This window comes from Balaenoptera borealis, assembly GCF_965194805.1.
Source record: "Balaenoptera borealis genome assembly, chromosome: 16".
In the NCBI taxonomy this organism is placed as follows: domain Eukaryota; kingdom Metazoa; phylum Chordata; class Mammalia; order Artiodactyla; family Balaenopteridae; genus Balaenoptera; species Balaenoptera borealis.
In genome coordinates, this window is record NC_138872.1 from 81762819 (window position 1) to 81790294 (window position 27476).

General features: G+C 53.8%; 2 protein-coding genes and 1 long non-coding RNA gene across 9 annotated transcripts; 1 reads left to right on the forward strand and 2 right to left on the reverse strand.

Annotated features, from left to right (window-relative positions):
- LOC309613853 (uncharacterized protein) lies at positions 1-2630 on the reverse strand (the record flags this gene model as incomplete). Its single annotated transcript, XM_082361311.1, has 3 exons — positions 1-389; positions 782-1905; positions 2147-2630. The coding sequence occupies 3 exons, from the start codon at positions 2628-2630 to the stop codon at positions 327-329; spliced, it is 1671 nt and encodes a 556-aa protein (XP_082217437.1). The 3' UTR covers positions 1-326.
- Positions 2476-14802, forward strand: LOC309613866. Of its 4 annotated transcripts, none has more exons than XR_014235912.1 (5): positions 2476-2555; positions 3374-5355; positions 9807-9999; positions 11482-12209; positions 14398-14802. It is a non-coding gene; the product is annotated as an uncharacterized lncRNA (long non-coding RNA). The 4 variants fall into 4 exon arrangements; XR_014235913.1 differs by lacking the exon at positions 2476-2555 and adding an exon at positions 3282-3339 and having other exon boundaries at positions 5128-5355; XR_014235914.1 differs by lacking the exon at positions 2476-2555 and having other exon boundaries at positions 3452-3563; positions 5233-5355.
- AGFG2 (ArfGAP with FG repeats 2) lies at positions 6689-27476 on the reverse strand. 4 transcript variants are annotated; one of them, XM_082361314.1, is made up of 13 exons: positions 27116-27476; positions 18596-18689; positions 17630-17745; positions 16357-16510; positions 15623-15788; positions 14809-14934; positions 14133-14165; positions 10139-10259; positions 9867-9949; positions 9594-9674; positions 8594-8722; positions 8170-8255; positions 6689-7841 (listed from the first exon to the last, which is right to left on the reverse strand). In XM_082361314.1, the coding sequence occupies exons 1-13, from the start codon at positions 27334-27336 to the stop codon at positions 7782-7784; spliced, it is 1470 nt and encodes a 489-aa protein (XP_082217440.1). In that variant the 5' UTR covers positions 27337-27476; the 3' UTR covers positions 6689-7781. The 4 variants fall into 4 exon arrangements, with proteins under 4 accessions (XP_082217440.1, XP_082217443.1, XP_082217442.1 ...); XM_082361317.1 differs by lacking the exon at positions 27116-27476 and adding an exon at positions 26628-27032; XM_082361316.1 differs by lacking the exons at positions 6689-7841; positions 8170-8255 and adding an exon at positions 8267-8453.

Genomic DNA, 27476 nt, shown 5'->3' on the forward strand with positions numbered 1-27476 from the left:
TTTTCCAGGCTGACCCAGCAGGGAAACTTTAATGGGGGTGGGGTGCACAGTATAGTCTCCTAGACTAGATTAAGTGTATTAGAAGCAAGGTCTCCATCAGTTCTGCCAGGCCGGGGAGAAGGAGAATTGTGTGAGCACATAGCTGGTGTTGGGAGAGGTAAAGTAGGGGGTAGAGGGTGTCATCACTTTGGGAGGGCACTAGTGTAAGATACCTGTTGCTCTCATCCTTCTTGCTCTGGGGTCCCAGGAGTTAAGCCGACACCAGGCAAGCACAGCAGGTGTGTGTGTGTGGGGGAAGGGGCAGATCTCTGTCTTCATCGTCGTCATCATTGGAGGCAGGGTGGGGGGCCAAGGCTGACTTGAGACTCTGGAGCGATGCTGCAGGAACTCTGTGGGGAAACAGAGGCTCAGGGCTTTGGCTGAGAAGGTCCAGAAATTTGTAGGGGTTTTGTTTTGTCTTAAGGGGGGGAAGAGTTCTAGAATTTTCTCCCTTAAAAGAATCCAACTTCTTGGGGAACCTCCTCCCGAAGACTTCCCAGGCGCCACAGTTGGAAGGGGCGGAGTGGGCAGCCCGTCGTAAGGGGCAGCTCAGCGCTTCTGCTGGTCACACGTCCTAGGGGACATCTGGGCTGTAGAGCCTCTCCATCGGGCGGAAGGGGTTTGTGGGGTTCAGGGGGGTGGGCGGGAAGGCATTCTTAACTTTGCCCTTTTTTTTCTTCCTCCACCCCCATCTGTCTGTCCATCCATCAGCTATACCCAGGGGCCACGGGGGTCTCCTCACCTGGGCCTGCCCGAGGTTCTGGAACTCGATGTGTGCGTAGCTGTGTGGGCGGTGCCTGGCCCCGGGGGCGTCGCCTCGCACCTCCAGGGGAGGGACCAGGTCCAGGTCGATGTAGTTGAGGCCGCCGTCCGGGGGCTCGGGGATGTCAGTGCCCATTCCTATGTAGTCGGCGGCCGTGCACACGTACTCCCCGGCTAACTCTGACGGTGGCTGCAAGCAGCGCTGAGCCCCTGCCGGTCCCCAGTCGGCTCCCACGCCGAGGCGAGGGCCTTGGAGCCCGGGTCCAGGCTCCCCGGCCCCAGGCCTGTAGGGAAGAGGCAAGAAGCTCGAGGAAAAGGACCGTGGTGCACAGAGGCTCATGGACACATATTCAGTGACCCCTCCATCCTGGAGCGGCTGGCGGGAAGCGGCTTTGGCGGAGGCAGGAAGGCCCGGGGGCGCCATCACCACGTAGCCGCTGGCTTGGCCGCCCCCCATGGGCTCGTAGTCACTCTCGGCTCCCTTGGTTATGTAGACCCCGCCCCGCTCCAACCCCTCGGGGTGTGAGGCTGCCGCCCCCAGCCTGGCCAGGGTCTTGAGGGTTGCTTGCTCGCTTCTCTCACTCAGGCGCCCCCGACGGTACAGGCCGCTTGATTGGGCCGCAGAGGCTGGGGTCTCATAAGATTGGGGGACAGAGGGTGTGGAGGCGCTCGTCGGGGGCTTTCTTGGCAGTGGCTCAGCCCTGCCACCGGCACCACTGTCCCCGATTCGCTTCATGGCGGCCAGGACAGTCTCGTGAATGCTTTGGGCCACGACGGCATCGGGCGCCTGTAGCCACAGCTCCCCGGGACCCGTGGGTGCTGAGCGGCCAAGCTCCAGGAAGAAGAAAGCGTCGGCATGGCCACAGCGGCGCACGCTGAGCAGGGACAAGCGCAGGGCCGGCGGCGGAGATGCCCGGGAGGCCCCGGAGCTTCTGCCCCCGGGCTTTCGCAGCAGGCTCAGTACCCCGGAACCCAGGCATAGGCAGTAGCCGCCGCTGCCCAGGCCTCGTGCCCGCCCCAGCCCCTTGGGCCGCAGCGTCACGGGCCAGACGTCCTGAAACGGAGCGAGGATCCAGGCCCCGGGGTCCTCGTGGGAGTCGGGACCTGGAGAGACAATGGTCTGGTCACAGGGGCTCCCTGGCCGGCATGCTGGAGTCACTGTGGCCCGGGGACTGAAAACGTGTAAACCCTTCACGTTTGGACTTGATTTCGGAGACCTGGGGAAGGGACAGACTACGGATAAACCAAATCCACGATCATCCCCCTCCCCCCGCGCCCCCGGCCCCCCGCCCCTCCCCCCACCCCCGCCAGCTCAGTCTCAGGCAGCCCGGGGCTCGGGCCTCACCGGCGGCGGCGGCGCGCGCCTGGAGCAGGGCGCTGTACCACGCCTGCTGCTCCGCCTCGCTGGCCGCCGCCACGCCCAGGCTGCGGTCGCGCGTGTAGAGGACGATCAGGTGTCGCTGACGCGCGTCCACGCGCTTACTGATGGTGCACGCGCCCTCCAGGCTCACGCTGAACTTGGGCGGCGCTCGGCCGGCGCGGAACTTCTTCTCGCTCTCGTAACACTCGAGGCGCTGCGGATAGGCGCGGAGCACAAAGAAGCGGCGGCGCTGGGACTTCTGCTTCCGCAGGTGGCCGCAGAGCCGCACGTCAGCCGGGCAGGCCCAGGGCCGCGGCGGACCCAGGGCCACGTCGGCTGACTCGAACTCCGGGGTCGTCGTGGGGTCTCCGGGCTTCATCCCGGACCCAAAGCAGTAAAGTGTCCGGAGCAGGGGCTGGGACGGCAGAGGTGGGGTAGACGTAGCGGTCCCCGGGGAGGGGGGCGGCATCCTGACAGGCGACCACCCGTCTTGATGCCCAGCGTCTCTCCCCCCGCTCCCGACTTGAAGTTTGGGGCAGGGGGCCCTTAGCGTGTGCCCCAGTGGCTGCCCGGTGGCCTGAGACACCCGAGGCTCCGACAGACTCTGAGGCTTGACCCCTGCGCCTCCTGTCGCCTCGTCTCCTGTCCTCTCCCCTCCCTCCCAGCGCGGATCGCGCCAAAGTCCCCACCCCCGCAAGGTTAACCCTCGCGCGCCCCGGAGCCGGACGCCGGGCGGTGCGAGTGGAATGTGAGTGGGGAAATCCAGGAGAGGCGGCCTCCGCCTCACCCCACCCCGTGTCCTGGGACTGGGCTTTTGCAGGGGCGGGGGTGGGGCGGCGTCTCTACTGGTCTGAGCTACCGGCGGGCCGGCCGAGAAAGCGGCGAGGTGAGGCGAGTGTGCGTGGAGCCACGTCTGTGGTGACCGCGCTGGCGGCGTCTGCAGCCCTGGAGGTGAGCGGGCCGCTGAGCCGGGCCACCCTTACAGCGGCACCCCCTTCCGGCTTCCGCCGCTCCCCACTCGGAATGGTGTCCCCTCTTCCCACCCAGGAATGGCTCTGTTCTCTGCCTTCCCAAGTAATCCCAGGAGCCAGGGCTACGGAGCACTGGCCTATGCTGATCTTGGAGGAGCTGGAGGTTCAGTTTCTCTGCGGGGTTGGGGCCATAGGAGGTGTCTTGGGGTAAGTTAACTTCTGGATCGGTCCCTGTGCACAGACCATACCCACCAGGGTTCCAGTCAAGTGGCACTGAAGGAGAGCCAGTGGAGGGAGAGACCATCTCTCAGGGGCACTGCCTTCTTGCTGCACCATTGCCCTCAGCCCCTCCTCACCACCTCTGTTCAAAAATAACGCTGCCCAGCTGAAGGCTCTGATCACAGAAGTGCAGACTCTCGGCACTGGTGGAGGTACCCTTTGCATCCCGGGAGGCTTGAAATGGGGTTGGGATTCAGACATTTTTACACCCCACTTCTGATCCTTCCAAGGACCACCGACTCACGTTGGGGGCGATGGCGCCGGTCAGTGCACACTCTGCGAGACAAACCGGTAGTTGACACATGGGTGGGGGGCCTTAGAGGACCTTATGATTTCACTGTCATGGCAAGTAGGATACCTACAGTGGGGGAGCTGAGGGTTTGGGAGAGGGCAGCTGTGGCCCCTATTAAAGATGGTATTTGGGGAGGAGTGCCTTCAGGTGAGTTAGGAGCTGTACCAGGAGTACTAAAGCAAGGCCACCTGGTTCTTTTTCTCCAGCTAGTCCAAGGGCCAGGAAAGCCTGAGTAGGGAGGGCTGGGCTTCCCACCCCGGCTCCTCCACTTCCCAGGCGTGGGAGGAAGGGTTTGGTCTATGAGCTGGAATACTGGAGAAGCCAACAGTGCGGTGTGCAGGAAGGCTCAGATTCTTGAACACCCTTTAAGGGTCATGCTGAGTGTGATGCAGGGCACCACCTGGCATCATGAGGATGGGCATCTGGCCAGCAGGCAGCAGTGCCCAGGTTCTGCTCCAGGTGCCCTCACCCCCCCGCCCCACCCAGGTCAGCCAAAGCCTCTCCAAGGTGCCAGAGAGGTGGCGGCAGCTCAGGTGGTGCACGCGGGCCAGCGGCAGCCTCCACCGTTGATGGGTGTTGGCCAGGGAGAGGCAGGTATGTGAGAGATCCTGAAGTGGACACCAGGAGTATATTCAAGGTCATAGCCTCCAGTGTGGCCTCGACATATGCGCCATGGAGAAGTGGCAGGGACACAAAACACATCTGCAGGCCTTTCCCCTTCCTAGTTTTGGTGCTGCCTTGAGGAGCAGGGCACCCATGGGGGCCACGTACCTGCTGTGCTCCTGCCTGCAGCCTTACTCCCCAGGTTTGATTTGAAGCTACCCACAGGAGGGTCTCTTCATATCTGCTCCTTCCCGCTCCCCACCAACCAGTCCACCTTGGAGCGCCCCAGTCCTTGTGAAATCACAGCCGCTGTCACAGAGACCAGCTCCAGACTGCCTTGTGTCATTGAACCGCTAAGTGCTGGGTAAAGATAAAGCAGGAAGCAGCAGGGATCGGAGCACCTGGGCCCTGGGCAAGCAAACGTGGTCGAGTGGGTTGGTAATCAATGCCAGGTGATTTAGCCTGCTGGGTACCAGGAAAAGCCTGGAGCCAAACGACTGACTTAATAAGTTGCCCTGGCAACAACATTGCCCTTGGCTCTACCCAGACAAGATTGATTTGAGCCTGTTGCCCTGGTAACTCGTGTTGCTCCCCCGGGACAGGAAGTAACAGAACTTCAGCTCTGTTGGGTGAGAACACCTCCCCCAACCTGAGGGGGTCCACCTGTGCATCCCGCTGCCAGGCGCAGGGCAGCAGTGGGATGGGCTCTCCACATTCTAAGTGCCTATGGAAGATTCTTGTTACCAAAGGGGAGCCCCCAGGGAGGAGGCTGGGGCACTAGGGCCAGGCTCTTCCCGTGTGCCCCTCTCTCCTCCGTCCAGGTTCTCACTCCTCTGGAGGGGGATGCAGGGACAGCGCCACCCCCTTCCTCCATTGGAGAGCTTGACAAAGGTCCTGGGCACTGGCTCCTGCTTCCTCACCTGCAGAGGCAGCCGCCGGTGACCTGCTGAAGGCTGGGGTCAAGCCAGAGGACTGTTGCCTGCAGAGCACTGCCACAGCATTGGCCAGGGGGACATAAGCACTCGGTCAGAAGCCTGGTGGCAGTCTGGGTGAGTCCTTCCAGCCCCATGGTGTGGGTCCAGATTTGTAACCACCAGGTAGGGCCTGCAGGGAGGCCCTGGGCGATGGGGCGGGGGAACACAGCGCAGTCATTTAGACATTTCCTGAGGCCAGGGACTCTTCCATCTTTGCTGCCTGCCTGGAGAGATGGCGCCGGGTGGAGGCAGCACTAGGCTGTTCCACACCGAGACAGGCAGCTGCAGTCCCGGTCTCGGCCTACGCCCTGCAAACTCTTGATTTTTCTGCCCTGGAGTTGGACGCTGACCCGTCGTAACTTCTCTGACTGGTCATCCTGCCCTGGCCAGTGAGCTGGCGGGGGTCCATGTCAGACAGAGTGACTGGGAAGCGTGGAGCGGGGACTGCAGGGAGGTCCTGCGCCCAGGCACTGCGCAGTTAAGGAGATCCCTGGGAAACAGCGGCAGTGTGGCTCAAACAGTAAGAAGCACTGCAGCTCCTGGTCCTTTAAATCTCACCTCCAAACCTCAGTGTTTTTGGTTAGGAAAGGAGGCGCCGGGGAGCTGGGGAAAAAGAACGCTCCTCCTCCCCCTCCTTCTCCACCAGAAGATTCCAGCTTCCCTCCCGTCCCTGGCTCTGAGCAGAGAATGGGGAAGAGACAGACAGATAATCAAGGGTGACAGAGGAGAATACCCAGGGAAGAAAAAGATGGTGGTCCACCCTGGGAGCGCCACCAGGAGATGGAAGGAGGGTAGAGGCTGGAGAACGGGAACACAGACACAAGACAGGATGGGGACTGAGCCCTGGGAAGGTGGGGAGGCCACGCCTGGCTGGGCAAAGAGCAGCAGCTGAAGGTATTTACAGAAAAATCCTCAAAGTAAATCAGTGATAAGACTGTCCCCGCCTCTCCTTGCTGTCAGGTTGTTAAAGGTCATTGGGTGGAAAGACTCAGAAATCCCAAGAAGGGACAACTGAAGGGCCAGAGTTCCCAGGCAGCGGTAGGGAAGGGAGAGCGCTCACAGCAGGGCTGAGTCCGGGGCCTCTCCTCCCCCAGGTGAGGTGTCTAACCCAAGCCGGCTGTCTTGTTACCACACACACAGCCTAGACACTGTTGACACAACATCCCCAGGCGGCAAGGGTCTGGCGAGGGGCTGAGGAGGCAGCTGACCTGGGAGAGCCGGACTGACTAGGCCCTGCCCGAACCCCACGCCTGCTCCTCCTCTGCACCCCCTCCCCCGCTCCCTCCACTGCTAAGACTGGACTCCAGTTCAGACAGGGACTGGCTCTGTCCTTGGCGAATAGCAGCATGGGCACCGACCCAAGCAGTCACGTTGACTGACATGAGGCCCCTCAAGCTGGCCCAAAGCAAGACCACGGAGAGCCATTTTTTTTCTTTCAAATGCAGTTCTTTTCCAACATTGCCTGCAACAGCTTTGGTGCAGAGATCTGGGGCCGGGGCAAGAGCTGGGGAGGCACGTGGAAAAAAGAAAGGAAAAAAAAAAGCCAATTGCACAAAGCCTTTCTCTGGAAAAGCCCAGGCTCAGGGTGGTCGAGACGTGTGCCTCCTTCCCCACCATCCCCTGGAGCACCGGCTTTGCGAGGCACAGATAGGGATTCATCCCATTCCCCGTGTGAAAGAGCTGTCTGGGAGAGGAAGAATGGCTGCATCTGGATACGTGTGTGTATGCATATATATAGATATATATATAATAGGCTATATTAGAAAATTCTCTATGTATAAATATAAAACACTGGTATCCAAACATGACACCACAGCTAACTAAAGTGCTTGACGGAAGTTGGGCATGTATAAGTATGTAGGTAAAACTATTCATCCTGAGGGAGCTGGGGAAGCAAACACATGGAGAAAGGGGTGCCGTCCCAAGCCAGGGCACCAAGGGCACTCTGGCCCCCCAGGGCCTCCTCGTCCTGTCTGATCACCATCCCACGGCAACACCATGCACGCCTCATCCCCACCTCCGCCCTGCTTTCCCCACTGCGCTTCCGCCCCTGAGGAGATCAGTGTTGGACAGCGGGGCACTGGGGAGTTGTTCCCACAAGGAGCACAGCTCAGCCTGTGCCCCAGCTTCCTCTGCCCACAGGGTTCGGAGCGAAGAGAGCGCTGGGGGCAGGAGAGGAGGACTCTTGTCATCATAATTAGTAATTTGAAAAATAAAACACCAAGGCTCCTCTAGGCCAGGCTCTGCCAGCTCACCTCCCGGGCCCCCTGCCTGGGTCGGGGCTGGAGGAGGAAGGAGGAAGCCTCGGGGTGGCTGACCCGGGAAGCTGCCCTTTTATCTGCAAGCCCCAAGCAAAGCATTAGCACCTCCACCATCCCCAGACCCCTACCCTGCGAAACAAGACCCATCTGGTCTCAGACCCGCAAAAATGCCACAGGCAAGTGGTCATCGGAGCTCCGGGGAGTAGAGGGGCCCCAGAGAGCAGCCCCCCGGACACAGTGCTACAAGAATGGGTTGGTGTTCGGAGGGTTGCAGGCAAACGGGCTTGATGAGGATCCAGTCTGGAAAGAAACAATCACCACAAATTGTTAGATTAGGGAGGAAAAGCTGGAGGCCACAGAAGAAATGCAGCTCAGGATTCCTTTCTCCCTCAAAATTACTGTGCTGAGGGAAGAGGGAAAATGAGGGAGCTAGGAGGCAAGCGGAGGGGCGGGGAGCGCAGAGGCCCCTTAACTAGCCCACTCATCCCTGGCTGGGCCAAGGCAGTTTCACGAGGAAGGGGCGTGGTTCTGCCCCACATTGCCCTCTTCTCCTGGAAGGATTCTGTCCCAACCCCCAGAGTGAAAGGCCACACCCACACCAGGCCCGGGCCCTGCACCGGCCACTCACCATGAAGGGGTTGGTGGAGATCCCAGCTGGCTGGCTCAGTGGCCTCTGCCCCAGCTTGGCGGATCCCTGGTCTCCGAAGGAAGAGCCTGGCAGGAAGAGCAAAAACTCAGCTGACGGGAGCCCTGCCCCTCGGGGCTGGTGCTGCCCAGCTCGCCCGCCTCCCTGCAGGGCAGGCCCAGTTACATCCCAAGGTGGGCAGCCAGCGGGGGCCTCCCCAAAGTCGGGAAGAAACCAGTGGAACAGTCAGAGGACACAGGCAGGTCTGTTGCTTCCCTGGTCTCCCCCTGCTGGTCCAAAAGGGAACTAGCTCAGATGTCTGGCTCACTAATACATATTTCTAATATTCACACACACACACACACAGAGCAGAGTCCCTGGGGGTGGGAATGGGGTAAGAAGGGAGGGCGCGGTCTGAATCCCTTACCATTCTGCTGCTGAGTCACTGAGGTCGGTGGGGGGAAGAGCGGTGGGGGGAAGGGGCTGGAAAAAGCCCCGGTGGGTGGCACTGTCTGGGGGAAGCCAGGCCCAGCACCGCTCATCCCAAAGCCTGGCCCTGTGGAGGGAGGGAGGGACATGAGGTAGGTGAGGTTCTGGAAGGTAGGCTGGAGAACAGTTCTTCCTAAGTCCCTCCAAGACACAGAAATGGGATATAGTTTTTCGCTACCCAGAGGTACCCAGTGGAAGTACCCGAAATGAGCACGAAACCCTTCAGCATCCAAGCGTCCTGCCAACCCTGCCCTCTCCAGCCTGTGGCCTGTGGCCTGGACAGCAGGGTAGTTATGATCATGGGGTCAGCTTTCTGCCACCTCTTAAACTGCATAAATCAAAGCAAATTACCAGCCCTCTCTGCCTCAGTTCTCTCATCTCTAAAACGGGAACCATGCCTATCTCCTCGGACTGCTGTGAAAATTAAATAACGGATGTAAAGCCTTAAGCGTTGGGCCTGCCACGTGGGTCAGCTTGGTAGCGAATAGTACTCTCTCTTCCCGGCCTGAAGGTTTTAGAGAACAACCAAAAAACAAAAAACAAAACAAAAAAAAACGAAGGGGGGCATGAGTGTGAGTTTGCAGAGAGAAAAGCAGAGGCAGTGGCTGGGGAGGGGCAGGAGACCACAGGACTCCAGCTGAGGAGGGCAGGGAACAGGGCCATGGTTTCAGGTGGGACACAGAAGGGAAGGAGGCTGGGCTCCCAGAGGGAAACTGAGGGTTGGAGAAAAAAGAATCACCACCACCACCAGTCAGCATTAACCCTTCGGAACTGGCTCAGGGAAGTGGCAGCCTGTTTTTTCTAACTCCGAAATTCTGATTCGGTGACTTGGGGACCTCTAGTTTTTGCCCACTAGGTGGACTGGAAATTAAACCAGTCTGGCCTGGGCTGGTGACTCGAGGGAGAGTCAGGGCCAGGGGACAGTCTGGGAGGCTTACCTGTGGCCAAGCCATTGGGCTGGAAAGGGTTGGTGGAAGGCAGCTGGGCGTGAGCAGCAGGTGTGGTGAAAGGGTTGAAGGCTGCTCAGGGTGGAATGGGGTAGAGGGGAGATGAAGAGCTGGTTATTTTTTTCTCATTTGGTTAATATCGTGATAACTGAGCATTCCTCTAAATCCTGGTGTGCGTCTCTCCCCACTTCCCCCTCCCTCCAGAGTCCCCAATTTCCTCTTGGCCTTAGATCCCCTCCCTGGGTCTCTACACGCAAGACTCACCTCCAAAGGAGAGCCCTGTGCTGCCGCCTCCGCCAGTGGTGGCCGACTGGAGCGTGGGGACCTGGCTGGCCATCCCGAAGATGCTGTGATACGGGGAGAAAAGTCGGCACGCACATCATCTAGCACCAAGGAGGTAAGCTGGGCAAGGGACTAGGAGATGGCAAACTCTGTCCTGCCGGACGGGAGGAGCCAAGTGGGCTGGTATAAGCAAGGCCAGGCTTTCTTGGCCGGCTCTCCTGCCCGATGGCAAGCTCCCCAACATCTGGACCTACCTGCTAGGGATGCCTCCAGCTGATGCCCCGGGTCCCAGGAGGCTGCCCATATCTGCAAGGCTGTTGGGCTGACTGGCAGGTGCCAGAGGAGAGGCAGCAAATGGAGTCCCCTGGCTGCTCCCTGGGCAGGCACAGGAAGTAAAACAGGGGGTGCTGGCATGAGACAGGACGGAAAGGGCAGGAGGAGAGATGGAGGCAGGGGTGCAGTGGAGGGGGAGGGGAGGGATGGCACCAACGGGGTCCTCTGAGGCAGCCCGTTCTTCCCCCGGATCGGATCGCCCAGTTCAGGAGGGTTTGTCTCCCACCGAGAATTCTAGGCAACGTGAGACTCAGCCCTTCTCAATCTCCCTAGCGCTCAAAACCGCCACCGCAGAGAGAAAAGCAGTTCTTCCTCCTCGTCCAGGTCACCGTCCCTCCTGCTCTAGTTTGGCTTACACTTCCCATTTTTTCCTTAAGAGATGGAAATGTCTGTCTTTTGCCTAAACCAGCATTTCCATTTATGAATAAATCATATGAAGGGGCAGGTAGAGGGGTGGGGGAGGAGCTGTGAAGGGCAGAAAGGCTCAGGGACACTTGGGTGACTCGGGGAACGCGGAGATGGCACTGGAGGTGCTGAGCATAAATCTCCGGCCTCGCCAGCACCCTTCCCACTCCCATCGAGCCGCCTGCTCCCCTCTCGGGAGCCCCCTGACACCACGACCTCAGATCAGGGCTGGGACGCACTGCCCACGGGGGCAGGGCCGACAGCGGGGCTCTCCTGCCCTCCCTGGTCTTCATAGTCAACAAGGAAGAGCCTCACAGGGGAAGTTTACAGGACAGCCCTGGGGCGAGTTAGGGTTAGGGTCCAATCAGCAACCTGGTCTCACAGGAAGAGGCCTGAGGCCCTGTCATTTTAAGAAAGCCTCTTTATCTGAGTGTCTAAGTCTCATTTGTAGTGTGGGGTCCTGCCAACTACTCTGGGCTACAGTGAGGGTAAAATGAGGCTACAAATGGGGAAAAGCTTGATTCTTCTGAGTGCTGGAAGACTCTTTGTTACTGAAGGGAAACATGCTTTACATAGCACCCGCCTCCTGACGGTGCTCCAAAAGGGTTTGCTGAATGAACAGCTGAACAGGCAGAGGGAGAAGAACTGGATTCCAGTTGTGGCTCTGCCACCTGCTACCGCTGTGACGTCAGCAAACCATCTCACTCACTCTCCGGAGCCCACTTTTGTTCTTGCTCCCCAGCCCCGCCCCCTGTAGGGTGGCTGTAAAGGCCCTCTGAGATAAAGTGTTTTGAAATCTATAAAGCATAACACAAATGTGAGGTATTATCATACCTATGATGTAAGATACTACTTCCAGGGTCAGAGAAGCAAGACAAGGTCTCAAAGGAAACACAGGATGGCTGGCTCAGATGGTAAGCATGAGTGGAAAGGGCCCGACCCACAGCCCTCAGCTCTGGCCTTTCCACGCTGCCTTGAACAAGCGGCCTTGCCCATGGCCTTGGCCTGCTAACTCCTACTCACCCTGCAGGCTTAACAGAACCATATCTTCCATGGGCCTTCCTGACCCCAGTGTTTGATCCTGGTTTTCCTCTCCTAGCACCCTGTTCTTTTCCTTCCTAGCACTTGACATATTTATAGTGATGTATTTTTGTTTATTTCTGTATCAACTGGGTCCCCGCTAGACCAATTCCACTGCCAAGAATTTCCTTACAGATATAACTTTCCAATGTGCCGAAGCAGGGTTATTAACTGCAGCGCTGTTTAACAGCAAAAGACTGGAACATCCTAAATATTCAACAACAGGGAACTGAGTAGAAGCCGAGTGCCCAGGCCTGCCTGCGAGGTTCCAGGGATGGCCTGCTTCTTGAGAGCCAGCACTCAGGCAACAGTGCTCTCCTCAGCCCCTCTCCCTCCCCAACCCCTGGGCTTTTCCTGAGGGACAGTGCTAGGCTGTAGCCACTGCGAGCCCTGGTCTTCAGTCCTCTCCCACCCACAGGCTGTGAGGAAGGCTGGGAAGCCACCAGGGCAGTGGTGGATCTTCGGCTTCTCAGACCCCAGGCCTTTGCTTTGCCCGACGGACTCGAGGTACGTGGACTTTCCCAGCGGACACAGCTCCCCGTCCTTACTGGGGTCCGACTCCTCGGTCTTGCTCTGGGCCCTTGGGTCAGGGTGCGCCCCTCAGTGAGGACCAGGCTCTCCGCCGAGGCTGGGGAGAGAGTGCTGCATGCCTCCTGGCCGGCGCTAGAGGGCAGAGCCGGCCCTGGCTCGGGCGGCTGGGCTCCCTGCACGGAGCGCGCGTCCTCGGAAAGGAGGCCGACGCTCCCAATGCCTGTGCTCCTTTGCTTCCTGTCCACTGCCAGAGCCTCACTCCCCACGGCTGGGTTAGTAGACTTGCCTTCTAACAGTTTCAGGGGAAAGTGCACTTTTAGAAACCCCCCCTTCTCCATACTCCCCCTCAGATATATGACAATACAACCAGCCTTGTCAGAAGAGACATCCACCTCTCACCCAAATCTTCCTACTTCCTCCCCAGTGGTTCCTCAGGTCACACTCACAGAAACACCCTCGTGGTCATGGTGTGGCTGGGAATGAATGGGATCTGCCACTGATCACACATTTGATTTTGGCCAAGCTGAGCCAGTTTCCTCAGCTGCAAAACAGAGATCTTTCTTTCCTCATGGAGATGATACGGGGGTGTTCCCCAAGCACCGTCAGCGCTGGTGGGCTCTGGGTCCGGCCGTGGGCTGTCTGCTTCTCGAGATGAGCAGACACTGGACAAACGGTCCATCCCGGGTTCAGCCTGGGATGGCTCCAGGGCTGACGCCTCCCTTCTCTCCTTTAAAGCCTGGCACTTTAAGCACTCTCTTTAAACTAATCAGTTGCGCTAGGAATGCATTTCTGAACCAACCAATTTATAACCACCTTGTAATAGGCTGTTTCCTTTCCAGATCCCATTCCTGGGAATAGTTCCCTCTTGCTAAATTGAATATTCGGGTACCAGTATACATGTTTGCCAAGAGCATACAAAAGGGCCTATTTCCCCACACAATACTGGCCATTATTAATCTTTAAAAATTTTGTGAATATAATGTGCGATATTACTATCTTATTCTAATTTGTGTTTTCCCTGATTAGTTAGGTTGAGGACATTTTCATGTCTTTTCTGGGTATTATCTGCTTCTATCCCTTGTCAATTATTCTAGTCTTTCTTATTAACAGGAGTTTAAAAAGGCACATTATGGTTATTAGCTTTTTGTCTGTTTTCCATGTTGTAAGTAAGTATCTTCTCCTTATCTGCTTCATGCCTTTAAGGACATGAAACGTTGTGTGGGGACATTTTTTAGGACATCTTTTACCATATAGAATAACATGACCTATGCAATTTCTCCTTGTTAGAATTTATGGAGATTTTGTTTCCCAGCACATGGTCAAATTATAAAAGGGTTATATGTTTGAAAATAATATATATTCTGTATTTTTATTACAAAGTTCTACTTATACTTCTTAGGTCAAACTTGTTAAAGTGTTCCTCAAATGGTCAACTCTCTTCCCTCCTTGTCTATCTACTCCACCTATGAATCTTGTGAGAGAATCAATTATAGTCTCCATCTGTTGGTTTATCAGATTTTCTTTCTGTCTAATAGTTTTTGCTTTATGGATTTCAAGGCTACTCTGTCAGTTACTTTAACTCCATGATGTGAGAACTCTGTTGTGAATTTTAACTTCCGTCAATATAAAATGTCTCTTCTTGTTCCATGCAAAAAATTAAAGACAAGAGCAACAGTGGGAGGCGGGGGCGCTGTGGGCAGAGCAGAGAGTCAGGAAGTCTGCGCTGTGGGCTGGGCTCTGCTGGGCTGTGGGCTGCATGACTAGGGAAACTGCTAACTGCCTCCTTTGTTAAAGGCTAAATTTGAGGGGTTCCTTCCAGACCTCAAAACTCTAGGGTCAGAGGACCTGAGACAGAGGCTTCTGCCTCGGGTCGGCTGTGCAGTGGGAGGGATAACTTACCGAAGCTGTGACTTCCAGGTAGCATCCGACTGGCTGGCAGTGAGGGTGGGGCAGGGAAAGGGCAGGTAGGTGGGGAGGAGAGAGAGAGTGTCAGTCACTGGCCGTCCCCAGACATCTGTCCTCACAGCGCTCCGGCTGCCCTCCTGTGTGCAGGATGTCCAAAGGAAGGAGGCGGCCCGAAAGCTCTGAAGCCTGATTGATGTCTGGGAGCTTCGGGAGGGACCGAGTGCTTTAGGGGCCTTCAGACCCTCCTTCCATCCCACAGAACAACACGACGCAGAGTTGGCAGGCTTCTGCTCTAAGAGGGATGCCTGAGGACTTCTGGAGACCACCTAGGACGCTGACCCAGCCCTTGCCCTGGGGGCCCTCTCGGGGAAAGGTCATGTCCCTTCTCATGTTTTCTAGGACTCGGGTCTCCATTACTTCCCAGTCAGCGACCTCCTAGTGCACAGCCTGCACAAGTCCTGGTGCAGTTTTAGCCATTTCCTTACATGAAGAAAGAGAACAGAGCCCCTTCTTCCTGACAAGACCCTAATCAGACTCCTCTCCTCCTTTCCTGGAGCTTCTCCTCTTTGTGCGGTACTTTGGGTGGGTGCGGATGTGAATGCAGGGTGACGTATGGATGTGGACAGTGGGCCACAGTTGCAAGCAAGGAAGCCAGAGGGGCGGAGCTTACCTGGGGGTGCTGGCTGGGCCTGGAACGGGGCTTGGCCGGCTGGAGGCATGCTTCCAAATGCAGAAGAGCCAGGGCTACTGCCAAAGGCATCGAAGTTGGCAAAGCCCCCATGGGAAGGCGTCTGGCCTATAGGTGGAGAGAATATAAAGGTTATGTTTATATATGATGTATATGTAATCCCTATCACGCGGACTAGTTCTGAAGGCCAAGGGCCGCTCAATGGGACATCTGCCTTCCTGCAGGGTCCTCTTCAGAGGGAGTTGGCAGGAGCCTGAGGCAGAGAGCCAGACACATGCAGGGGGAAAGGGCATCTCAGAGGCCTCCAAGTTCACTCCCCATTTTTTATCCTTACTCCGTGAGGCATTAACATTTTTGTCGGGGCCTAGTTTGGGAGGAATCATGGAAAAAGATTTTGCTGGGGGGAAGGGCTTTAAAAAGGAAAAAGGGAAACTAGATAATCACTTTGTTCCGCCCTCTACTGGCTACTGCTGACCTTCGGGAAGAGGGCAGGGGAAGTGGAACCTGTGACAATCCCCTTGCCCCATTTTAGCAGAGAGAGAAGCTAAGAAAAAGGCTCTTTCCAGTGCTCTAAGAGGGAGGGCTGGGAGCCCCCAGCTGTCATGCTTTCTGGTCAAACTCCCAAAACTAATCCCGGCTGTAATCCCAGCTGTACTCATCTGACCCCCACCCTCCCAGCCGTGATACTTCAGAACTACCATCACGTCATTCCTGTGCAGAGAGCTAGGGCTGAGTGAATTCCTTGTGTGATGGGGACGTATGTTGTAGGAAGGTTCTCTTCCCAAGTCCCACTTACCCCCAAAGGCTGGGAATGCAGCAAAAGCTGGTGCCACCTGGGGAGCAGCAAAGGGGTCTCCGCCGATGTCGGCCAGCAGGTCAGTACTGGCTTTCTTGACCGAGGAGGGGGGAGGTGGCTGAGAGCTCCGGGGCTGGGACGTCCGGGGCTGAGACTGACTGACAGACTTGGAGGAGAAGGCAGTACATATAGCACTCGGAATCCCAGCCATGACCCAGGCCCTTGCACGGCTCCCCGGGCTGCCCCCAGAGAGGCAAGTGGAGAGAGAAGAGAGGCAGAAACTACCCTCAACCGAGAGGGTTCCCGGGCAGAAGGTGCCTGAGCCCTTCTCATCCCTAATTCCTCTGTCCTCTCAGTGCAGCAGCTCCCGGAACCACATATTTTAGAGCACGTTAGTCAAGGCAACCCTGAGATACACAGGGAGGTCGCCCAACAGCCCCTCCTCATCTTTCCCAGGCGCCTGAAGCAGTGTCCTGGCCCCTGTTTTTCCTTGGAGGAATGGTCACGTTTGAAGTTGATACTCTGACTTCCCTAAATACCACTTCCTGTTGGGGTCTTTCTTCCAAAACATACAGATCCAAGGTGAGAGATGAAAGACATGGGAACAGCAGGGCTGAGAACCTGCTCACACCTCTTGGACCGTCATCTGCTAAGTTCAGGGGATTGGATTTAGGAAACTGATAGCCCTGTCTCCCAAATCCCAAAATAAGTTGCAGGGCACATCTGAGAGTTACCTGGCTGGAGGTGGAGGCAGCAGCCGAGAGAGACGGCACAGGATCCCCCAGAAGTGTCCGCGGGGGCTTCCCTTCTGGAATGGAGCCCTGGACGGGGGTGGAGGTGCCGCCTTTGGTATAAGTGGGCCCTTTGACTTGGTCTGGGGGGACATACCTTGGAGAAAGAATAGTTAGGCTAAGAGGAGAGGGGTGAAATCTTGGACCTTGCTCAGCTTAGGTGCTTGAGAAAACACAGGTTACAGCAGTCAAAGTCCTTTCTCACTTTCCCTACTGATTCTCTTTTTTGAACTAAAGGGAATTTAGCAACTTAGCAAAGTTCTGGCTAACTTTAGCTTCCCCTTTACTGTCAGATGCTCATTTTTTTCCTGCAGGGATGTTCAGTTGGCTCTGGCTTGTGCCAGTCTTCCCCTCATCTCTCCCTCCTCTTTCTGACACATCAAACCATCTGGGTTTCAAGTAATAACACCTGCAATCATGCTGAGCAACAGGTGATCCTATTTTCCAACTTCCTACTCAAGGGCCCCCTTTTATCTCCTGGGAGTGTCTTCAGGTTCCTCCTTCTCTGCCACCTCAGCTTCTAAGCGCTCACGATCTATCCTGCCAGCTGCTGCGCCTTCTGATCAAATCCCCTTCCACTCCAGTGGATGTGGTCTCTACTCCGGATGTATCTTCTTTATCCCGAGGACACCCCCCACCCCACCGAAGGGACTCCAAAATTCTGTTTTATCCACACCAGTCTCCTTGCTCCCTGAATTCTCTTCTCCACCCCAGAGTTACCCCCAACCGTGCACACCCTCCCCCGTCCCAGAAATCGAACAATAGGAAGTGACACCTGGGGAGAGAAAAGGCAAGAGAGGACAGAGATGCTGTTTCCTCAGCAGGAAAACAGGGGACATACGAATCACGGGTTAAAAGCATGAAGCTAGAGGACATGTGCTCCCAGCCACCTCTCTCCATAAATGAGATCAGCTGAGCTATAAAAATGTACCCAAACTCCCTAGTGGGGGCCCTAGCTCTCCCCTCCAACCAGTCTACTGTCTCCCCAAAAGAGGGGACATCAAATCTGCAAGGTTAGTGACCAAGAGCAAGTTGTTCTTTCCTGTACCTTTATTATTTTGAAGTCAGAATTCGGCCCTAACTGAATCTGAGGGGAACAGACTCAAACCTTGTCTAGCCTTTGAGAGAAGCCCCAGTTCAGCTCTGGAAACTGGACGGTACGATGAAGTGTGTCTTGGACACACGTCTCCGGAGCAATCTCTCTCCTCCTCCTTACCATCTCTTCTTCTCATATTTTTCCTGGAGAAACTCCTTCACCTTCTGAGGATCCCTGGAATCTGGTATTAAAGATGTCCGAGCATCGAAAAGACCCAGCCAAATCTTCCTGCAAACCTAAAGGAATGAAGTCAGGTGACAGAGGAAATGGGGCAGAAAGCGTGAAATGGGAGTCATACCATTTCCAGCTCATTCATCAATAGACATTTATCACGCACGGACACGATGTGAGGACCCGGGTGCACCTACAAAATAGACATGATGCCCGTCCTTGCAAAGTGGATCATCTAACGGGGAGGTCATGCCTTAGATAAATAAAAATACATTTATAATGACACACTGTGACACATCTTGTGAAAGAAAACAGAGGGCCATGAGAACTAAGGGGGACTAAATTTGGATGGGGGTGGGGTCAGGAGCAATTTTCAGAACTGTGGCTTCCAGAACACCCCCTAGAGGCCCTTGTTCGCACCCTCCAAGTAAGTCCGTCACCCATAAGCTAGAGGTACTGCTGACACCAAGGCTGGCATCTTCCCACCAGCAGATTTAGCTGGAGAAGGGGTTTAACTCACTTTCAAGTAAATGACACGGCTTAGACCCGGCTGCCGAGGCTCCAGTCAGCAGAGCTGGCTCCAGGAGCTCTTGCCCAGAGGGCCCGGCCCAGTCAACCCTGAACGCTCATCACTGTGGAGCACCTCCCCCCTCGAGTGCCCAGGGGCCACCCCCGACAGAGAGTTTGCTCCTTCCCCTGATTCTTCCAACAAGGGGCCTGGACCAACCCCAAATTTTATAACTAAGATTCCGTAAATGTACACCTGGACATAAGTTAAGATACCTTACATACTAAAAAATAAGGGAAACTCGAACAAAAAAGAAAACTGCAGGGCTTTTCTATACTCTTGAGGCAAAGCTCCGCTGACAGACAGGGCAATTGCAGCCTGGAACCCTTCCGTCTGGGGTGGCTCACCTCGTTTCCGCGGGATTGCAGGAACACTACTTCAGCCTCAGTGAAAGTTGTCATGGAGATGGACTTGACACGATGAGGGGGGTTCAGGCCTCTTCTGTGGGAGAGAAATAGAAAAAAAGAGAAGTAGAATGCCACTAGCACTGCAGGTCTGTTTATGGAAGGAGAGGGAGGGGGAAAGGATAAAACCACACGTACATGAAACTCTCTGACTAAAGCTACTTCCTAATTCAAGGAAAGAAGGCAGGCAAGAATGTTCTGGAGGCTTCTCATGAGAGACAGGGAACTCCAGTCATTCTGGAGAGGAAGGTAGAGCCTGCCCATCCAGAAGCCTCCTCTACCTCGGCTCAGACCACAGCAGCTGAGTGTTCAGGCTGAGGGGGTACTTCTGGGAACTCTGGCATGGGGCCACCTCCCGTTTCCTGCCTCATCATTGTTTGAGACCTATAGCACATCCTCAGGGTCCCAGAGCCCATGGAGACACAAATCCCTCACGCATGAGGGAAAGCAAAGATGAAGGCCCGTGACTATCCCAGATAATACCAACACGGATAAGATCTGGAGACAAGAGTCCCTAGGCTGGCAGCTCCTCCTCTTGACTACACAGGAGGGCGGTGTGGTGGAGGGATGGAGCGGGCCCCTCTTTTTAGGAAGTGACCTCTGGGAAAAGAAGTATTCCAGACTTTCTCTCACTTCTAGATCTTTCAAAGAAGCAGGAGGAAGTCAGGTTCAATCATGAGTATGAGACGGGCATGAGTCAGGAACATATACCCTGTAGGGATGCTTTTGTGCCAGCTCTGTGTGTTCTGTTAACTCCCTGGGAGTCCAGCTCTGCCCACAGATGCCCTGTGGAGATTACAGCTGAGAAGGCTTCCTCGCCCCCACTCAGCTGCCCTCCAGAGTGCTCTAACGGGAGCCTAGGGCCAAGCCAGGCGGGCTTTCAGAGGTTCCCCTTTCCTTACCTTCAGTTTTACTCTAGTCTGAACCTATGGCCCTCATCCCATGAAAACACAACTGGCTGAACCAAAACAAATAAATTAGACCCTGGGGCCAGGAGTGAAAGACCACGGGCACACGCAGAAAGACAGTCTCAACTGATAAGGCCTCTTCTGGTTTTCACTCCCCTGGAAAAAATGGGCAAAGCAAGACGTGAAAATAAAAGTAACTCTAGAATACGGTCGTGGCTGACGCCCTCAGGAAAGCGAACAAAATTTACCAGATGGAAATCTTAGGGAAAGGTGGAGAAAGCACACATCCAGGCTTAACAGGTGCACACGCTGAATACAGGTGCCCGGGCGAGCCTGGCAGAACGGCAGTGCATGGGTTAGCATAAGTGAAGGCAGCCTGGGCGGGGAGAACGGACAGAAGACAGAGTACAAGGTAAACAGTGAAGGGCAGCTGCTCTTTTGGACAAGTTACCGATTATGGGATTCTAACCAAGGACAGGAAGGACACTGGAGGCTACAACTGGGGGCGTTTTCAGCAATTCTGCTACTAGACTTGGATGGGTCTCAAAATACCCCTTTAAAAGATAAGCAATATCAAAGAGGACGGACGCCCTGAGGAAAGATGAGAGCCGGGAAAACCAAAAGCCAGGCTTTGTAACTCGGTGTAAAACCATAGCTCTTAAACCTGATTTGACCTGAAGACTCTCTTCTGATTGCATTTCAGATATTCCAGTTTTCTCTCCTAAAGCCTCTCTTACCTGTGGCTTGGTTCTGTTTTGTTCCTGCAGTCCAGACATCCTGCAGTCCAGACATCCCACTTTGCTACTCTTTCCCTTGCCCTTTCTCGCCTTAACCACTGCGCCCTTCCCCCTGGGAATGCCAGGCCTTTCCGAGGTCTAGCCAGAGCAGACCCCTCTGTTCCTATGATCCCGGGCCGCCCTATCACCTCCCGCTGACAAATATTTACTTTGCTAAATAAAACACAAGGCGTTGTGGTTGGCACTGTGGGGGATGCAAAAATTATAGGACCTAGTCCTCGATCACTTGCTTCCAAGAAGGAGCCAAGGAGCCCGGAGAGGGTACTTCGCAATGCAGCAGGCGCACACAGTCAGATGGGGGAGGATGTGGCACCAGGATGCAGCAGTGAGTGAAGAGAAATGGTCATGGGAAAAGTAAAATGTATTATGTTTACACTAGAAAAACAGATTCTAAGCCTATCACAAAAAGGTCATTGGCACTTCCTGACAGGACAACCAGGAACTGTTAGCGAAGTGTAAACAGGGAGGTGTGCTTCCTTGGGAGGGGTGGGGGGGCGGGGAACTTGACCCACTCATCAGTCTAGAGGGGATGCTTAGAGCAACAGAACTTCCTCTGGCTGAGCTTGGACTGGAGGGGTTTTGAGGCGGGGTGGAGATAGGATAAAGGAAAGGCAGAGAAAAGAAGTGATTTAGGTGCTTTGGGCCAAATGAATCTGGTGGAACAGGATGTTTCCATAGCACAGTACAAAAGGCACTGCTCTGACCTTGATGTCTGTAGACTGGATCATGTATAACCAGAGCCACGGTTTGGGGGCAGGGAGAGTCTACAAGGCAACACTGCAGCCCAGGAAGAGGGCCTAGTTACACGGCCTATGAGTCAGAGCGTTTGTCTCTGAATCATAGAGAGGCCACTGCTGGCCGAGAGAAGCAATTTAGAAATGAGAGCCCCTCTCCTTCCAGGAGCCGAAATCAAATGGTCTAGGAGTGTTGTGTGTTACTGGGTACAAAGCAGGGTCATGCACTGGGCCAGATGGGAATCACTGGCCTGGAATTAAACAGACCCAACTCCCCAACTTGCAGCCAGTCTCCCCAACATAACTCTCAGGTTCTCCCCAAAACAAGAAGAAGTGAGAGCTCGAAGGAGGCACTGCTCTTTGCTTATCACAGCAAATCTATTCTATTATTTCTAACCAGGAGGAGCTGGGGAAATAGAGATAAAGGTATTTGCCCAGAGTAGGGCAAGTTTTTCTAGTTGAAGGCAAGTACATTACTAGGGCTCAAGCCTTCAGCCCAGTCATAACGTCTTTTTCTACTTCAGTTTCCTTTTCACAGGGCACCTAAATGGCACTTGAAGTACTCTGACTCACTCTCTGAAGCACTCTGAATTACTTGGCAAGTGAAGCGACTTGCAGAGATCCTAAAGTCTGCCCAATCCTCCCTCTCTTTGCCTCGCTCCCCTCCCTTTGCTTCTATTAAGCATACTACTATTTCTGCAAATACCACATCTTTCGTTTCTCTGTGGTCATCACCCTCAAACTGGCCCATGTTTTGCTTCTATCTTGCTTCAGAGAAGCCTCAAACCTGCTCAGCTGCTCAGATAAGAAGGGTTCTGCCAGGTCAACAGTGGAAAAAAACAGTTCCACCCAGCACCCAAGTTCCTTCATTTGTGCCAGATTTGGACTCGGGCATTCCTGACCTCTGAATATTTGTGTTCAAATTCATACACCCTAGATTGTGTTTCTTTGCCCCTGGGATTCCATTCCTCTGCCTCTGAGCAGGGTTCAGCTAAACCAGGTTAGCACTTATCTTGGACCCAAACATTACCAAGAAGAGTCCCTCTTAGGAAGGCTCCCCATTACCCTGCTCCAGGGTCAATTTCACTAATTTTAGGGAATTCCTTCCTAACTGAAAGTCCCCTGCTTCGACCCATTTCCTGAAGTTCTTCCTCAGTGACAATAATAAACAGCTGCCCTCATGTAGAGACACGTGGAATCCTGATACTACCAGCTACCTTCCTCTTCAGGCTCAATCTCAATCCTCTCACATTTTGCCCCCTTTCTTCTCACCCCTTTGGTAATTTATTATTTTCTTAGGAGCTTCTCAAGTTGTCCGAGAGCCCTATACAATAAAATGCCTAAATCTGTAATTTTAGAGACTCTGTCCATCTCTGCCTGGCAGAAGTGAATATGAAAGGAGAGGTGCGGACTTCCCTGGTGGCGCAGTGGTTAAGAATCCGCCTGCCAATGCAGGGGAGACAGGTTTGATCCCTGGTCTGGGAAGATCCCACGTGCCATGGAGCAACTAAGTCCATGTGCCACAACTACTGAGCCTGTGCTCTAGAGCCCACGAGCCACAACTACTGAGCCCTCGTGCCTCAACTACTGAAGCCCATGCGCCTAGAGCCCGTGCTCCATAACAAGAAGCTTGCGTGCCGCAACGAAGAGTAGCCCCCTCTCGCCGCAACTACAGAAAGCCCACGCGCAGCAACAAAGACCCAACGCAGCCAAAAATAAAATAATTTTTTTAAAAAAGAAAGGTGAGGTGCGAGGGGATGGAGGGACAGGACTATAATAAGGGCAAGGCATACGTCTACATCTCCAGCCCAGACAGATGGAAAAGTACTGAATTATTGAACAACATACTATACCTTTCCGTCCATGGAGATAAAAGCATTTCAGTTAGGAACAGCTACTAGCGAGCCAGACAGGGAAACTAAGGCACCAGGAGGGTAGCAACTTGTCACAAATAAAGAGCTGTCAAGCACATCTCTTGACATCCAGTCCAGGGCTCCGTCCACCTCAACCCTGACTTAATCCCACTGTCAGAGTAAAGTTGTAAAGAAGTAGAAAAGACAAATAGCCACTACTGAGACCTGAAAGATGAAGGATTAAAGGATAGACTCAAACAGACAGGTCAGAGAAGCATGTCACGTACTTGGCTGAAAAACCGGGTGTCAAAGATAGTGCCTAGCCCAGATGCCAATGAGATCTCAGGCCTCGCCATCTATTTCCTTTTTAAAGAAAAGTGGTTTATCCATTGAGGCATCCAAGCAAACCAGAACAAGAAGGAACGCTGAGGCACTGCTTTGGAAAGAAGTCCTTTTCAGTGGCAATTTTTACCCGCCCTAGCTTCAAATGGCAGATTCGTCGTCTAGTCAAAGAGTTAGAAGTATAACTGAACAGACAAGCGCATGAATAGATTGCGGAGAGTAAAAGGATCTCTATCCAGGTTAAGGAAATTAGGTATTGGAAGAAAACCAAATGAATAAAACTAGGTCAAATTTGGGACCTACCACTGTGGCAGCACATATGTAAATTTAGAAACGGCAGAAATTAGCAGCCTCTCTCTCAGGCCCTCACACCAACACTGTGGGTTTGTGCTCGAGCTGAGAAAAAAATTCTCATTGAAAAAGACAGCAAGAATGAGCTCGCACATGCAGAGCTAAAGGCACAGCCATACCCCCCCACCACTATTAAAATCTCAGTTTTTCTTCAGATCTTGGGAAATTCAACTTTGGCTGGAACAGTCAACTTTGTTATTATCAGTCAATCCAGCCAGATGGGAACCCTGGCAATTCTGCTCACTGCCCCAGAACACTCCAGCCCCCTAAGTGGTCGACATATTTGTAACACACTCAACAGAAAACTGGCTTTCAAAAGAAAGCCAAGCCTCTGTCTCCTTTCTCTGGCTATGGTGTGAAGTATGATACTTCAATTTCCTCCCCTTCAATATCCTCTTTATTTTAAGAAAGAATATTTCTTCTCTTTTCATCATCATAGCTGAATACGAGCTCTCATCACTCTCTAGCCCATGCTGAACTTTAGTTTACTTCATAGCACTCATCACTACCTGCAATTATATATTTCGTGATTTATTTAGAGTCCAAGGCCTCCCCTAGGATGCAAGCTACACAAAGATTGGACTTTGTCAGTTTTGTTCATTACCACATCTCCAGTGCCTAAAACGGTGTCTGGGGCTTCAAAGACACTCAACAAACATTTGTTGACTGTTGACTGATGCAAGATATTGGCCTACTACTACGATTTTCGCTAGCACCACAAAATCCAAATCTGTGGGCAATCACCCATGTGGATTTAAGACGTTGACTGGTGTATGGGTCACCGTGGAGACACGCCTCTCCATTGCCTGCTGGGCTGTGTGCCCCCTCCTCACTCTGCAGCCAGCAGTAAGCACGCCCCGCCTCACATTCTGCCTATGGCCCACCTGCCAGCTCCCAGCCCTTCCCAAGGTACCTCAAAGGACACTGGTAATACTTCGTGAAGACCCCTTTTGAAACTTTACATGCTTTGCCCTAGTCCATGCTATTACGACTCCAATTAGCAAAGGAGAAGTACCAAACCACCAGAACCCAGGCAGACGGTCACAGCCAGGGCAACTACAGCTTTCTTGTAGAGTTTCTTCTGACATTTGTCTCTCTATAATCTCAACATGCCTTCAGTTCAGCTTCATTTATTGGTCCAGCTTCTTGACCCTTCACTCTACCCTCACTTCCTGCTAACAAACGGTTGGCCTAGCTTCTGATTTCCCAACCACCAAAATGCGTTCCCTAAAGTCTACCACCTCGACAATCACTCCGAGTGATTCTCATAATGCTTTACCAAAATACTAAGCAAAAATGTCCTTTCGAGAATCTTTTGAAACTAAAAAAAAAGGGGGAGGCTGGTAGACTCCCACCACTTGGTCCTATAGGAACTTAAGCTCCTGAGGAGCTAAGCCCCTAGTTGGAAGTACATGCGCCACAGAGACAGGCCTCTTGAGGTACTTCTCTATTAAGCAACCTTAGGCCATCGTCAGCCCCACCCACTGTCTGTCCAGATCAGAGGTGTTTGACTTTTCACCAGTGAGCTCAACAATAATGACCACAGGGGGAAGTGGTAAGGTTCTGCAAATTGTGCACTGATGTTTAAGGAGTTAACTTGTCCAGCAAAAGAAACCAGGTTTTTAATGTGAGCCAGATCCCTTGGCCCTCCTTCTGTCCTGATTGAAGGATATTCATTATAGAAGGGAAGTGTTGTCTATGGGATACTTTAAACCAAGATCTATAAAATAATGATAATGATGTCAGCACTTTCCATTTATTCAGCGTTTTAGCTTTCATGCCGTGGCAGCTAACTAGGGCAATGAGTTAACACTGTTTCCGGACATTTTCTTCCTGGGACCTAGACTCTGATATGCCATCAGTGTTATCCCCCTGCTTCCTCTGACTTCTCTCCAGACTCTGTCATCAGATTTGCCTTTTCATAACAGGATCTTCAGGAATCTGCTCTCTTTGTACTCTGCACTATAAATATTCCTAAACTTTGCTCCTATTCTCCTCAAAGTACTTGTCCCAGTCTCGAGTCTCTATCCTTTGACTTCCTTTGAGCCTCTACCTCAACTTCTGACACATTACTGTTTGTGTTCTAAACCACTATCCCAAGAGCCACAAGGCTTTTACTTAGACCAAAGTCAAGTCTATCCTCACAACACACAAGTAAGGTTGATTAAAACATAGAATTTTGGCTAAGGAAGTAAGAATGGAATAGAGAAATAATCCTAAACTGCATGAGGAGACCTGGACCCTCATTTCTGGTCTGCCATGATCATACCTAATATGGAACAACAAATGCTGAAAACAGCAACCCCCATCTGGCACTGGATAAGTTACTAAAGCTCTCTTTGCTTCTGTTCTCCCATCTGTCACGAAAGAACAATACCACTCCCTCCTCAGCTCCTAAAGATGTAAGAAGAAACAAGGAAAGCGCTCCTAGTTAAAAATGAAACCAACCAAACTAATGTATTAATACTAAAAAAGTCAAAATAAAGCCCCTGATAAACTTATAAAGATAGACATGCAGGCTTGGTATCAAATGTTAGTCATGCATCTAACCAGATAATTCCCTAAGGGGGAAAAAAGAACCTTACTGTATAACCAGAAATCTGGGCTAGAAATCTGTGGCTCTAAATTAGCTCAGGCATGACCAAATTCAGTGCCAGTGCCAAGGTAGCACTGCAGATTATTCAACAACCCCCCCTCCCCCCAAATCTAGCAAGAGTCGCCAGATGTTACTACCAGGAGCAAGCCATGGCAACACGGAGCTTAAAGGCGTAAATTATTACACTTAAGGATGGCTCATCCAGATCCCCAAACCTCTGGAAAAGTTAAGTTCTCTAACAGGGCAACCCATCAGCATTCATCTCTTAGAATTGTAAGAAATCTCCCTCTGGGTAGCATTCTAAAGCCCTGCAAGATTAGGATCTGTTCCTGAGCACTGGAACGTGGCTCTCTACCTGCCATTATCGTTGCGCTGTCAACCTGGGTTAACTTACCTATTTTAAATTGGTTTCTCCGTCTCACAATCCAGGATGGGCACAAGCCAGAAGGAAGAAAGGTACCCCTTCATGTTGAGTCTAGCTTGCTCTGCCTCTTTCCTGTTTGCCCTCCACCTACATGAAGTTCCCTTTCAAGGTGTCTATCATTCTCTGGCCCCTTAAATCTCTGACCCTCACCCGACCCCAGTTTCCTTCAATTCTCCCCACTTTCGGATCGCCTCGCCTCCTTTAGGGAGTTTCTCCAGTTCTCACGCTGTCTTTCCTTTCCCCTGCATCGCGACTCCAATCGTTTCTTGTCGCCCCTGACCCTTCGCCTTCCCCGTGACACCTCTGCAGCAGACGACCCTCTCGGCACATCCGGCGCGTCCCAGGCCTCCCCGCCGCCCCCGACCTCGGCTCTGTCCCTTCGCCCCGGGTCCCCGCTGTCCTCAACGCCAACTCTCCGCCGCTCCTTCCCGGTCCTCCCCCCGCGCCGGTCCACTCACAGGAGGCCGGAGCAGGTGGTGCAGACGAAGCTGCCCACGGTGATATCCACGTAGGTGACCCCGCGCTGGGCGCACTCGAAGCAGTGGCGGTTCCCGGCCTGGCTGCAGCCTCCCAGCTCCCGCACCCGGCGACACCACACCTCCGAGGCCGCCTCCGCCTCCGCCTTTCCCCCGCCGACCCCGCCACCCGGCCCTGGGCCCTTCTTCGCTGCCATCACCATGGCTGCTCAACCCCTCGGACCTCCTCCCCGCAAGTCAGCAATCGCCCCTTCAACCACTGCCGCCTTCCCGCCTCCTCAGCCGCCCCCGCACGCCCGGCTCCCCTGACAGAAGCTAGGGAGCCGGCGGCAACCGCGCGAGA

Excerpts from the sequence above, each read along its gene's own strand:
- AGFG2 (XM_082361314.1), bottom strand. The coding sequence starts at position 27,336 with ATGGTGATGGCAGCGAAGAAGGGCCCAGGGCCGGGTGGCGGGGTCGGC. Across the intron at positions 18,690-27,115 it reads ACCACCTGCTCCGGCCTCCT|AAGAGGCCTGAACCCCCCTC; the intron begins GTGAGTGGACCG and ends TCTCTCCCACAG. Across the intron at positions 17,746-18,595 it reads TGCAATCCCGCGGAAACGAG|GTTTGCAGGAAGATTTGGCT; the intron begins GTGAGCCACCCC and ends TCATTCCTTTAG.